We start from the raw sequence: 13,778 nt of genomic DNA on the forward strand, positions 1-13,778 counted from the left end.
ACCCTAATGCTACTTGGTGGCACAGCCAACAGTCCTGACCAAGCAGGCTGCCTTTTTGTATTCACATGGCTGTCCCACACTCCCAGGTTTGCAGACCAGCCAACGGCCAACCACAAATACCTCAGGAGAACCCAGATCACATGTACACACAGACACCAACAAGTATGTCTCCACAGACGGACCTGGTCACACACACAGACACAGAATAGCATGCTTAAATATACAAGTGTAGACAATGCATGCTCTGGCAGACAGTCCCTGGCCCAACCCCTTACCTCACCAGTCCTTCACCTTTCTCATCAAGGCTACAAGGTTTGGAGTCAGACCTTGGTTCAAATCCCAACTCTACCACCTATTAACTCTGAAGTTCATTTTTCTCATCTGTAAAATGAAGATAATAAAGGCGATTATAACTATCTTGCAGGGTTGTTGTGAATATTCAGTGATAAAACATACCTAAAATGCTTAGCCAGATCCTAGCAAATTATAAAGATTTAATAAATATCAGAGATGGCATTGATGGTGATGGTGATGTTGCTGATGTTCACAATGGAGATGATGATTCCTGCTCTGGATTTGATGTCACTCAGAGGTCAGACATGGAGAAGGTGTTCACTAAATGAATGAATCAGTAGTGAGTGCCTGGCGTGGGATAGAGGGAGGTGAAGTACAGATAAGAAAGTGACCTAGGCCACCCAATGCTTTTACAGCTGCTTTTGAACTGCTTGAGACCCAGGCTTCAAAGGCATTTTTTTGGCATTGTATATTCTTGTTTTCCTCTTTCTGATTTTCATCTCAAGGTTACCAATCCAGGTAGCAAAATAAAAATGATAAACATCCTCCTCCGTTTGTTCTTCTCCTCTGCGTCCCCCTCTCCCCTCCTCCTCTCCAGATTTGTAATTAGTGTCACTAACTCTGAGGATCTCTGAGTCTCAAGGGACCATAAAAGTCAGATTTGAATACAGAAACACCCTCAACAGGAAGGATGCCAAGTGGGTGTCAAGTTTCCTGCTTGCAAACTAGTAACAAGAGGCTCACCACCTCTCTGGGCAGGCTGTTCCCTTTTCAGGCAGGTCTATTGGCTAGAAGGTGCCCTGCTGGCACAGTGGTTAAGAGCTCAGCTGCTAATCAAAAGGTCGGCAGTTTGAATCCACCAGCTGCTCCTTGGAAACCCTGTGGGGCAGTTCTACTCTGTCCTATCGGGTCGCTATGAGTAGGAATCGACTCAATGGCAACGGGTTTGGTTTTGTTTACAAGATGGAAGCCTGCTGCCCTGTGACGCACTGTATGAATCCACAGACAGGCCTGGTCACACACACAGAGACAGAAAATAGCACACTTAAATATATAAGTGCACTAAAAGCTACCTCTGTTTAAGGTTCTGTCCCCTGAGGACACCCAGAAAGTATATGTCTGCTGTTCCCTGGATGGCCCTACAGGGACGGGATAGAGGTCCCCGAAGAAGTTAGGGCAAGGGGAAGAGTGCTAGCCTAGAAGTAGGAAGACTTGGGTTTGAGTCTAGCCCATTGATTTTCTTTGAGCAAGTCACATCCCTGCTACAGGCCTCAGTTTCCCCTCCGTAAAAGAAAAAGGTTTATCCAAAAGATCTCTTAGGGCCCTTCGACTTCAACAACAACAAAAAGAAACCCAAACCCACTCTTTTTAGCACTCCACACTGTTTCCAGTTCCCTCACATCCTGGTTCACCATTGTCACTGCTTATAAAGAAGGACATTTAGCAGCCACATGCACAGTTTATAGAGTGTCAGACAGTGTCTTAAGTAATTGGAAGCTTTGTCTCATTAAATGATTACAACAGCACTGGGATCTACGTCTCATTTTATAGACAAAGAGACTGAGGTTCCGAGAGGCACAGTAGCTTGCTCGAGATCATACAGCTTATAGTGAGGGAAGGTTTGCACTCCAGGTTGTCTGATTCCAGATCCTGCTGTTAACTCCCATGTTCTCAGAGCTGGTATTCAGGGAGCCAGAGGCATTACAGCCAGGCAACTCACTCGTGGGGGCTGGTCACTCTGCCGGTTTCCTATTCTGATACAAGCTCCCTGTTGTCTCCCTGCCCTGCAGCTCCCCAGCAGCCCCCACCTCCTAGTTTTGGCAGTCTCTCTGCTCCTCTCCACAGGGAGAACAACTTCATCAAGGACTTCCCCCAGCTGGCCGACGGGCTGTTGGTGATCCCGCTGCCGGTGGAGGAGCAGTGCCGGGGGGTCCTCTCCGAGCCCCTCCCAGACCTCCAGCTGCTCACTGGTAAGACAGATGTGGGGCCCTCCCCAGTCTCCCTAACCACACACCTGGTCTCCAGGTGCACAGCCCGTCCTCAGCAGATCCAAGATGGGCCATCCAGGCCTACCTCTTTGTGAAGGGTGGGGTGGGAAAGGGACCTGCCGTTTCTTGGGCTTCTGCTATGGCCTGTGCTAAACTAGGGGCTTCCCTGAGACTCCGTACTGGGGGCAGGGGCCATCTGGGAAGGAGGTGCCTCTCTGAGAGTACGAAAATTCTCTTGGTGAGAGGTCTTGGCCTCTGTGCCTGAGTCTCAACAGCATTTTTCACTCTCATTGACAATTTCCTGACTTTTTCTTTATTTTTTTCACTTCCAGTGTTTTGTTTCGTTGGTTCATCTTTAAATCATTCTAAAGTAAAATAGTGGACTTCTCAAACCGGAGCCTGTCCGTCTTGAGTAGCATTTGAGTTACACAGCTTGTTTTTGTTAATTTTTCCTTGTCTTCTACCAGTTGTTCTCCTACCCTTTTGCTTGGGGATTTTCCTAAGATGTAAGGGCCCTGGGCCTGCCTCTGTGCTGTGATACAGTAGCTGGGTGCCTTGTTCACTGCCCAGGGGAATGGCCAACCTGAGGGATCATGGAATTGTCTCCTGAGAGGGAAATTTGCCCCCAGGCAAGACCCTTGCAATGTGACAGGCTTAGGTTTAAGTCCCACCCATTTCTTGCAAGCTCTGGGAGACCTTAGGCATGTGCAGTCTCCATGGGCCTTTCCTGTAAAATGGTGTGGATAGGGAGAGAGACCATATGTGCTGAGGGCCTCCTAGGTGCCAAGCACCTTGCATACATTAATGCCTGTAACCCCTCAAGGGCATTTTTGCCCCCTTTAAACTGGTTGAAGAGGCCATATAACTTGTCCAAGGCCACATGATTCATGTATAGTTGAGTCAGGACTTAAGCACAGCTAGTCTTAACTCCAAAGCTGATGCCTTATCTGCTATCACCTCCCTGCCCCGTCCTGCTCCAAAGAGGGGCCTAGAGGTAGATCAAATCAAATCATTCAACTTGACAGCATCTAGTAGTAATATCAACATGGTCAAAGAAGCTGCTGCACACTGCCCCTTCATGGAGGTTTAAAATGCATGTTAGCCTATTCAAGGTGCTGAGAAATGATAAAAAGTGCTTTGTAAAATGTGTCTAAAAATTGCCGTGCCCTCTTTAATTTTAATTTTACCAAACATCATAGAATTTCAGAGCTAGGATGGCCTGTAGTCTTATCCTCCTTACCAGTGAGAAATTGGGTCTGTAGGAACCCTGCTGAGTGATTTCTCTTTGGATACCCCCAGTGATGGGGAGTTCACCACCTCCTAAAGTAGACATTTCCATGGCCCCTGGGGAGATGCTATGCTGTAATGGAAAGGACTCTGGATCTGTCACTGATCACTGTGTATCCTTGTGCAGTTTCCCTCTCTGAGCCTCAGTTTCCCCCTCTGCAAAATGGAGATATAACCCTTATTTTTCAGGATTGTTGTGAGAGAAATGGAGATTATGTATGTAAGTTGTTTGGCACTTCGTGATTCTCCATTCATGGCAGGAATTGTTAGTTACTTGTTTTGACTTGGGGATCTTTGGATGTGTCCTCAGAAAAGACCTGTTACATTTCCAGAGTGTATAATTTTTTTAAAAATTATCAGGAAAACACCTTCCTTCATCCCAGAGCTTTATCCCAGCCCTATTCCCCAGGTGGGGATCTGGGATGGAGTTGAGTAAAATGAGGGTCAAAGGTAGGTTTATGATCAGAAACAGGATGAAAGTGAATGAGTCAGTTGATATTTATTGCAAGCCTACTGCGGGGCCCTGGTGGCGCAGTGGTTAAGTGTTTGGCTGCTAATCAAAAGTCGGCAATTTGAATCCATCAGCCACTCCTTGGAAACCTTATGGGGCAGATATACTGTGTCCTATAGGGGTTGCTATGAGTCAGAATCAACTCAACGGCAGTGTTTTTTGGTTTACTGTGTGCCAGGCTCTGTAGGAGAAGCGGGAATAATACAGAATGAGACTTCACCCTCAAGAAGCTGACATTCTACTGGAGGAGCTTATATTCCAGGGAAGGACCAGGGGTGGAGAAAAGCAAGGGATGGAGTGATGATCACTTATGGGGGAGGCTAAAGGATGGGGTAAAGGACAGGGATGACAGTTCTATAAATTACTTGATGATCAGAAGAAGTACTTTTCCTTTTGCCCATGATGGTTCTAAGTGAAAAGAACTGCATCAACAGCCTGCGTCAAAATGTCCTGCCTCCCTCTGTTAGGGACGAGCCTCAGTTGCTGATAGCCCCTCCAACCCTGCTCTGAATCTGGAGGAGCAGTAACAGGTAGCACAGCAATAATCGGTGGGCCCTGGTGTCTGAGTCTTCCTGCGCAGGCTGTTTTCTCTACCTTGAGTCAGAAATAGGGCCCTCTTCTTCTTTCCCCACCCTCTCTCTCCTCTCCAGACTCTGCAAAGGAAGGACAGGAGAGGCAGAGCAGATAAACAGAGAGGACATATTTATAACAAAACACCCTCGCTCCAGTGGACATATCTTTGGGGATCATGAATATTTTACTTTAAAATGAAAGCCTCTAAAAAAATTATATTATTCCTGAAAAGGCTAAGGAGAAAAAAAAATGTTGACAGTAATGGACAACTTTAATACTGCAGTAATGTCCAGGAAGAAATCATTTGTTCCAATGAGATTCTCATTTTAATCTTGGTATCAAATATCTCTGTAAGTGCCTCCTCACCAGGGGACAAGAGAAAATAGAAAATGTGCCTGCCATTTGCAGAGGCACTAGAAAGCGTGGATACATAACAACAATAATAATAACTGCTGATGTGACTAGCATTTCTTTCTTATGGATTTTTTTTTTCTGATTATAAAAGAGTTCCTTAGGGTAGGGAAACTAGAAAATGAAGATGAATATTAATCATAAAATAAAGAATCATTCATACACCTACCACCCAAAGTTAACCACTTGCTTGCATTTTGTTTTGCTTTATGCCTGTTTATTTTTGTCTATAACTATGTTTCCCAAAATGCATTCTATGGAACATAAGTTTGAGTGCAAAAGAAGGAGCTCTGGTGGTGCAACAGTTAAGCTCTTGGCTGCTAACGTCAAGGCTGGTGGTTTGAACCCACCCGGCGGCTCTGAGGGAGAAAGACCCGGCAATCTGCTTCTGTAAAAATTACAGCCAAGCAAATCCTATGGGGGCAGTTCTGCTCTGTCACATGGGGTCACTATGAGTTAAAATTGCCTCGACGGCATCTAACAACATCAAAGAAGCTGCTGCACACCATGCCTTCATGGAAGTTTAAAATGCACATTATTAGCCTATTCAAAATGCTGAGAAATGATAATTTTTTAAAAAATCTTGTTTCACTCTGTTTTAACAATGTTTTTCAATCTTACTTGAAATGGAACCTTTTATGTATGTATGTGCGTGTTCTGCATAATACCTAGGAACATCCCATGTTCCCACAGGGGGAAACCATGGTCTACACCAAAGGTGAGCAAATGTAAAGGGCTAGATAGGAAATGTGTTGGGCTTTGCAGATGGTATGGTCTTTGTCACCAATACTCAGCTCTGCCATTGTAGTGCAAAAGCAGCCATAAACAGTATGGAAATGGGTGGGCTGTAGTTTGCTGACCCCTGTTCTATGCGTACAGCATTTCTAGGTTACCAGAGTGCTTCCACTTCTATTATCTTCTTTGACTCTTACAGCATGCCCATGGAATAAGGGCAGCATAGATATCTGCAGTATCAGATGGGGAAACTGAGGCATGTAGATGTTCAGTGCCTCCTGGCAAGTTACCAACTTGTAACTTGGTCAGGTGTAGATGGGACATAAACCTGACCTTGCTTTTGTTTTCAGGGTGAAATGTCCTTGCAAGCTGTTGAACAGAGAAAAAGAGGGTTGGCGCTGAGACCAGAGGCCTGGGACTCGGGCCTAGATAAAATTGCTGGCCCCAGTGAGAGCCTGCACCCTACGTCTGAGCCTCTGCTGGCCTAAAAGAGGAGGCTGTTACCCAGAGCCTAGATTTGTGGGTGGGGGTTGTGGTGAGAGGCCTCTAAATGCTGGGATCACGTGACCATCTTATTTCCTCCCCCAGGAGACATCAGGTATGACGAGGCTATGGGCTACCCCATGGTGCAGCAGTGGCGGGTCCGGAGCAACCTCTACCGTGTGAAGCTCAGCACCATCACCCTCTCAGCAGGTGAGGACCCAGCACGGGCACCAGGGAACTTGGTGTAAATCAGCACATGTTCCCAAGGACCTTGGGTATGCCAGGCCCTGTACCGGCACAGGTGATGCTGAGGGAGTGAGGCAGTGCCCTCCCTGCCATCAAGCAGCTCACAGGGAGGGCAGGCCAAAAAGCAAACCCAGTTTTGTTTGATACACTACAGTAGTATCAACACAATAATGGGACAAAGGTGGCAAAGATGGGGGAGACAGAGAGGCTTCCTGAAGGAAGGGCCATCTGAGCAGGGTGCCGAAGAATGAATAAGAGAGAAGGGGGAAATGACAATCTAAGTCATATTTCCATTCTTAAAGTATTTCAGGTTTGTAAATTTTAAGTTCCTCTCAGGAACCAACTCCTCTGTTCTCTCCTGGCAGCTTTCTTTTCTGTGTATCTCCTATACAACAATCACAAACACCACACCCACATTCATTGCCCACACTTAACTCACATGGAGCCTAAGATCCAGCTGATGGGGATGATCCGTGCCTCTTGACATGTCCTTTTGTGCCTGTGACTTTGCAGATGCTGTTCCCTCTGCCTAGCTCTCTTTGCACAGGAATGTACTCTACAGTATCCTGTGACATCTACCCAGCTCAGATTGGCTCAAGGCATTTCCACTGCTCTGATTACCTCTACCGAAGCACTGACAAGTGCTGGTTTTATATCTGAATCTTGTCTGTCTCCCCCCACTGACCTGAGAACTCTGGGTAAGGCTTGAGTCTTAGTTATTCCAGTATTCTGTATCTCAAGAACCAACAGAGGATCAGCATATTATTGGTGCTCATGTTTGATGAAGGAATTAAAAAACAAATAATTATAAAACCTGAAAGAAAGAAGGAATGAATGACTCTGGAGAAATGAGGCCTGGCCTAGGGTTTTCTACCCTGGCTCTTATAACACTCGTGCTGGTTTGTTGTCTGAATGTCCCCTAATTATCCACAAGTTCTTTTCTTTTTTAATCTCACTTTGTACAGTCAACAAAATGGAGCTCTTTTAGCCTGGAAATTGGAAGATTTCAACCTCTGGAAAGTACAAATAGTAATTATTGTTGACATCTGCCAAGCACTTTACAATGTTTTATATATATGATTTATAAGACCCCTGTGAGGAAGGCATTACTTATCCCCACTTTTCTTCAGATAAGGAAACTGAGGGTCAGAGAGGTTAAGTGACTTGTCCAAGGTCACACAGCTAGTAAGTGGCAGAACAAGGAGCAGAGCAGGGATTTGATTGCACTTTTGTCTGCTTAGATAAAAAGCCACAGGGCATCTCCATGGTATTATTTATTACTTAACAGAAACCATCTCATTATTAACACCGCTGCATTAATTACCCAGTTGCATGAGTTAACGGGGCGGGGTGGGGGGATTGATGGAGAGGGATTGTTCTAATCAAGCACCTATTCTTTGAGTCCTGTTTCTGTTTTGCCTACTACCTCCTCACACTGCACTTGTGAGATTGTGATGTTCCTATTAAAACTACAAAGGTGTATCTGCTTTAATTAATCAATAATTATGCTCCTGAAAACCCCTTTGTAAATCAAATGCTGCCAAATTGGAACTCGTTTTTAATGTTGGAGAGGAGCTTGCTCTTTTACATTTTACTTTGACATGGCACAAACTCGGTTGTTCTTGTACTAATCAGGCTGGTGTTCCCACCATGTCCCGGGTACTGCCACAAACTGGGCTGCGGAGGGGGGAGTGCAGGCAGGACATGTGCAGATTCATAAACAAATGAGACAGGGCTTCTGCCTTCAAGGGGATGCATGTTGAAGGTGCAGAGAGTAGGTACTCCTGGTCAGTATGGTGTGAAATGCTGCCTGGGGAAGGGGTGACTTCCTGGGTCCTTGAAGTATGGGTGTGACTCAGGGAGGCAGTGAGGAGGCAATTCAGGTGGAGGGTGCGGTGTGTGTGTGTGTGTGTGTGTGTGTGTGTGTGTGTGTGTGTGTTGGGAGTGTGGAGAATGTGAGTGAAGAAAGGGTGGTAGAAATCACAGGTCACACTCAAGAGAAATAAGAAAACTGATTTGGTTAAAGCTAAAGCCTGGTATAGATGGCTCGTGGGAGATGACTTAGAGGCCTTGACTGCCCAGATAAGGACCTTGGGTCCAGGGGGAGCCCAGGAACATTTTAACACTCTGAGAAGAATAGCTTTCTCATGTGTGTGTTTGGGAAAGGAAAGGGAAGGGGAGCAGCCATTATCAACTGTTTGGTGTGCAGGCCCCATGCTGGGTGCTGAAGACTTAGAAATCTCTTTGGCACAGGACTAGAGGGAAATAGAGTAGCAAGGAGCATCTTGTGCCAATCTAGGGAGAGAGAACATACCAGTTTTAGGAAGGCAACAGCAAAGATAGAAAGGGAAGTGATGTTACAGGAAGTTAAGCCAGGGATCACATCTGCAGACTGGGCGCATCTGCTGAGCCTGGGTGAATGGTGGCCCCAGGACTCCACAAGGAACAATCCAAGCCTTGGTTTATTTGGTGCAGTGCAAAGAGCATGGGCTTTGGAGTGAGGACACAACTGGGTTTGAATCCAGCTACTCTGAATGGAGAACCTACACAAGTTATTAACACTATCTGAGGTTTGGCTTGCTCATCTGCATACCGGAGGTTGTTGTCATCAGGGTTATAGTGTTGTAGTAAGGCTAAATTAGATAAAGTGGGTGAGACATCTAGCAGAATGCCTGGTGCACATTAGTTGCTCAGTAGATACTAGCTTGGGCTTCCTAATTGTGACTTTCAAGACCTTCTAGTCTAGGTCACCAAGCTTTAGGCCTTCCTCTTCTGCCAATTCTCTCTTGGATGGTGTCTTTCTTGTGTGTCCAAGATGGTGTCTTGTGAGTCCACCAGGGAGAGCAATTCTTTAATATGTAAGTTGGGGAATGATGTACACATCTGGACTAGTGTAGCCGCCAGGCTACCACTACAGTGATGGGTAAGGTACCAAATCCTGGCTGAAAAGGGCTTTCTGCCACTGTTTAACTTCCTGCCAACCAGCCTCCCAAGTCTGATACCTCCACATGCTCTTCCCTGCGCAGAGTTCACCAATGTCCTCAAGATCCTGACCAAGGAGAGCAGTCGGGAGGAGCTGCTGTCCTTCATCCAGCACTATGGCTCCCACTACATCACAGAGGCGCTCTATGGCTCGGAGCTCACCTGCATCATCCATTTCCCCAGCAAGAAGGTTCAGCAGCAGCTGTGGCTCCAGTATCAGAAAGGTAAGCCTGGAGAGCATGTTGGAGGAGGTGGCCAGGTGGGACGTAGAGGTAAGGAGGATGGGGAGATAACTGACCTCCCTTGGATCTAAATCCTGGCTCTGCCATGTCCAAGCTGTGTGACTTAGGCAAGTTGCTTCCTCTCTCTGGGCTTCAGTCTCACCATGGGCAGAATAAGGTGGTCATATACATTGATTTCTCAGGACTTGTTCACTTCAGGCATTTTCAGAGTTGGTGCTCTGGACTCCAGAATTCTGTGCTTTTACAACAGGCTCTTTTTATTTTTCATCCCTCTCCTGGAAGCAACTGCTGCAGGGGGTGGTGGCAGTGGTGTCTTCTTGACAACTTTTTCTTTCCAGGCTTCTTGGGAGATCCCAAGAAGGACCCTGGTTCCTCTGGAAGAGACCATCACATGTCTGGGGGGACAGTTTGCAGCCTCTCCCATGGAGAGGCTTTTATCCTCAGGGAGGGTCACCAGATCTTACTGCCCTCTGATTCTCAGCTATTATCAGAGTTGGAATCTCCCAGACCTGGTGCAGGAGAGCAGTCTCTGCCACTCACCTTGGGCAAGTCATGTTCTTCCTACCACAGTTTTCCCTTTCTGTGGAATGGGCATTTAAGTAGCTGTTCTCGTCTACCTCCTCCATGAAAGGCACACAATTTCTATAACAACATTTAGAGAAAGTTAGAAATATTTCACGCACGCACACACACACAAAAACACATGTATATGCGTTTTTAATAGATCTGTGTATTCATGCCCCTGTTTCTCATATGAGAAAATGAGTCTCATATGTGCCAACTCAAATGCCCATAGGCACACAGCTACCAACTAGCAGGGCCAGGATTGGAACCAAAGACTGACTGGATGCAAAAGCTCGTGTTCTTTCCCTCTTTCTATCTGACTGAAGGGCTTCCTGTTATCATTATTACTATTATCAGTTAGTTTCAAAAGAAAGGCCCTTGGTTGAAGGAAAGGGTGAGGAGAAATGTTAAAAACTTGCTTGCCTCTTATTTAGAGGGCTGAGCTGCTTTGTTCCCTCAATTCCTTTCTAGCCTTTGTCTATCCCCAAGAACTAAATCAACTGTAATCATAAAACCACAGAACATGGGAGCCAGAAGTGGCCTTCAAGGTCTCATTAAGCTAGTGCTCCATTTCACAGTTAGAAGAACTGAGGCCTAAAGGGGAGAAGGAGGTTTGCTCAAAGTCCAAGGGCCAAGACAGCATGGGGTTGCTCCACACACCCCATCTAGGGCTTTCCATGCTGCCATGCATTCTGACTAGATTAGGCTCCTGGCCCACCTGCCTTTGCCCTCTCTAGAGCCCTCCCCATGTCCCTGAGGGCCTTGCACCCCCAGTCACAGTCTAGCCCCTTCCTGCCTCTTGTGTGCAACTGTGTAGGGCATGTGGTGGTTTAAAAACCAAACCCATTGCCGTGGAGTTGGTTCTGACTCATAGCGACCCTATAGGACAGAGTGGAACTGCCCTATAGGGTTTCTAAGGAGCAGTTGGTAGATTCAAACTGCCAACCTTTTGGTTAGCAGCCGAGCTCTAAACCACTGTGCCACCAGGGCTCCGGTTTATAGGCACAGGAGACATAATTGACTGGGAATAGCTCCGTTTTACGGCTGTGACAATGATGGTCTTTAAGGAAGTGCATTAAATCAGTAGAAGTCTCATTGCACTATCCTATAAATAATGTGACACATCATTAAGCAGGGCAATAAGCTTCAGGACTTTGAAGTAATACAGTTAGGTTATGTTTCTAAGAACCCTGCGATCACTGTGGCCACTGAACTAATTTGCCTCATCCTGCATTTGGGGCCTGGGACCCCACTGTGGAGCCACATCCCACCTCCATCTTCCTTCTTGGCTGGTTCCAGGCCATTGACTGTTTCACTCCAGAAATATCCTGTTCCTTATATAGTGGATGTACAGAATCTGTTACAAGTAATATGGGAATGGGGGAGGGGTGTGGAAAGAATGCTGAAACAGTAGCCATGACCTGTCTGTTCAAGGTCTGGTTTTGCCACAAACTTGCTAGGTAAATATGGAGTGGTAAGCTTTCCTCTCTGGGCTTCTAGTATAAAAGGCTTTTTTTGTTTGTTTGTTTTCCTTCTACCATCCATGCTCACTCCCAAGAAGAGCACAAGGCAGTGACCTTCAGGATAGACTGAGGTCAACTTAAATGTTCCATGTGTGTTTCTTCTGCCCTATGTCCACCTCCTGTGACACCTAGATTCTACATCAAACATTCTGGTTTTATTTATTTATTTTAATTTGAGAGTGATGCTAGGGCGAAGGGAGATGAGAAGCTGGGAATCTGCCCCTACAGAATTGAAAGAACTCTTTGGACTCAGAGATAGTTGGCGTCCCTTCTCTCTCCTGACATCAATTGTGTGTCATCAACATCTGCTACAGAAGGGCCCACTGGGAACCTGGTCAGGATGAATCTGGGTTTGGAGGCTGATAACTCTGGGGGCAGAGCTTGTAGGAAGAAGAGAGAGAGTGGGGCATTGGAATGGGACAGACAGATTTCAAGTCCTGACACCTCTTCTTACAGACCAGCCACGTTACCTTGGGCAAAGTAACTTCTAAGCCTCAATTTCCTGTGTTAAATAAGGGGCCGTAATTCTCTTGCATGGCTTTTGGACGGATGAATAGAGATAATTCAGGTACAATGCTGAGCATATAGTAGGTACATGAAAAACAGTAGCTTAAAATACAATGAAAATTGTGGGTATCCACTGAAGATTCTAGTCCTGGTCCCAGCCCTTGCTAACGTGTGACCTCAGCTCTCATCTCTCCCTGTGAACCACATATTTCACAAGAACAAGACAATTCCTGCAATTGTCTTTTCAATCTGGAGAGGGTGGGAGCTCCAGCATTCTTTGAAATCTACATTTAGCACCAGACAGTGGACAAGTGTCTCCTGGATTGGAAGGACCAAAGCTGGAAGAAGGGGTCAGGGAGAAGAGATCAAATAAGGTATGCATGGTAGACATGGCATTTGGGCAGCCCTTTACAGTTTACAAATGGCCTTCGTTGATCCTCCCATCAGAGAAGGCAAGACTTCTCACCTCTCAATTTACAGAAGGAAAACTGTGGCCCAGACAAGGAAAGGAGTTTGTCAGGATCACAGACTTTATTTTAGTGAAGGAGATGGTGTTTGAATACCGGTCCGATCCTCAGTGCTCCCTTCACCCAAGAGCTGGTGTCCCCAGATGTTAAAACCAAATATACTAGCCTTTCCAGGTTTCCTAACAGTAGGGATCTGGCCACTGTCACAATCTGGGGCAACCTCTGGAAAGCCAAAGGAGATGGGGTAAAATGTGTCTGAAATGGGGTAAATACCTCCTACAGGAGGCTTATTTTACTCTCATTCCCCTAAGTGCTTCTAAGTGTGCACTCCACAGGGGAAAAAGTCACATTTGTCACTCAGCAATTCTTTGGTGAACTGAACATTTCCTGAGTGATTCCTCTAGGCCAGACCCTGTGCCAGGTGTTGGAGTACAGCAGTGAACAAGACACAGTCTCTGCCCCCACCTTGTTCATTATCAGCCTGTCTTGGCCTTCCCATGCTACTCATTTTTGTCATAGACTTTTTTTCATCCACTGGTAGACAGCTGGGAAGAGGGAGGGGGCTGGTACATGATTAGTGAACCCTGTTGCTATCAGTTGATGGTCCATAGCTTTCATCTCAAGGGCCATTCTGATCAATTGGGAGTGGCTGTATAGAGCACTGTATGGAGAATTCCAGGAAGTCATGGGGATGTCTGGAAAAGAGAGCTGTGATCAACTAGCAAGACCTGCCCTAGATGCAGAAAAGAGGAGTGGTGCGCCATATCTCATGCATTTTCTTCCCTGCAATGGGGCAAAATAAAACTTAGAGTAACAGAACCAGATCCAGACACTGCTTCCAGAGGGGCACTGGGCATGCAAGAAGGACTGGAAAGATCCAGGCAGGGAGACAGAATTTTCTACCACCAGGTGGGGATTCTGGTCTTTCCATCAGTCTGGAGGGGACTGGAGCACTGCTAGATGGA

General features: G+C 46.3%; 1 protein-coding gene across 2 annotated transcripts in view; it reads left to right on the top strand.

Moving 5' to 3' along the window:
• Positions 1-13,778, top strand: part of ASTN2 (astrotactin 2) — a 1,034,049-nt gene that overhangs the window by 744,376 nt on the left and 275,895 nt on the right. For both annotated transcript variants that reach the window (XM_004372122.1, XM_004372123.2), the window contains 3 exons: positions 2,140-2,264; positions 6,388-6,492; positions 9,555-9,734. In XM_004372122.1, the coding sequence (XP_004372179.1) occupies positions 2,140-2,264; positions 6,388-6,492; positions 9,555-9,734 (410 nt within the window). The remainder of the gene's footprint in view (positions 1-2,139; positions 2,265-6,387; positions 6,493-9,554; positions 9,735-13,778) is intronic.

The sequence above is a fragment of the Trichechus manatus genome, unplaced genomic scaffold (assembly GCF_000243295.1).
Source record: "Trichechus manatus latirostris isolate Lorelei unplaced genomic scaffold, TriManLat1.0 scaffold00016, whole genome shotgun sequence".
Classification (NCBI taxonomy): Eukaryota; Metazoa; Chordata; class Mammalia; order Sirenia; family Trichechidae; genus Trichechus; species Trichechus manatus.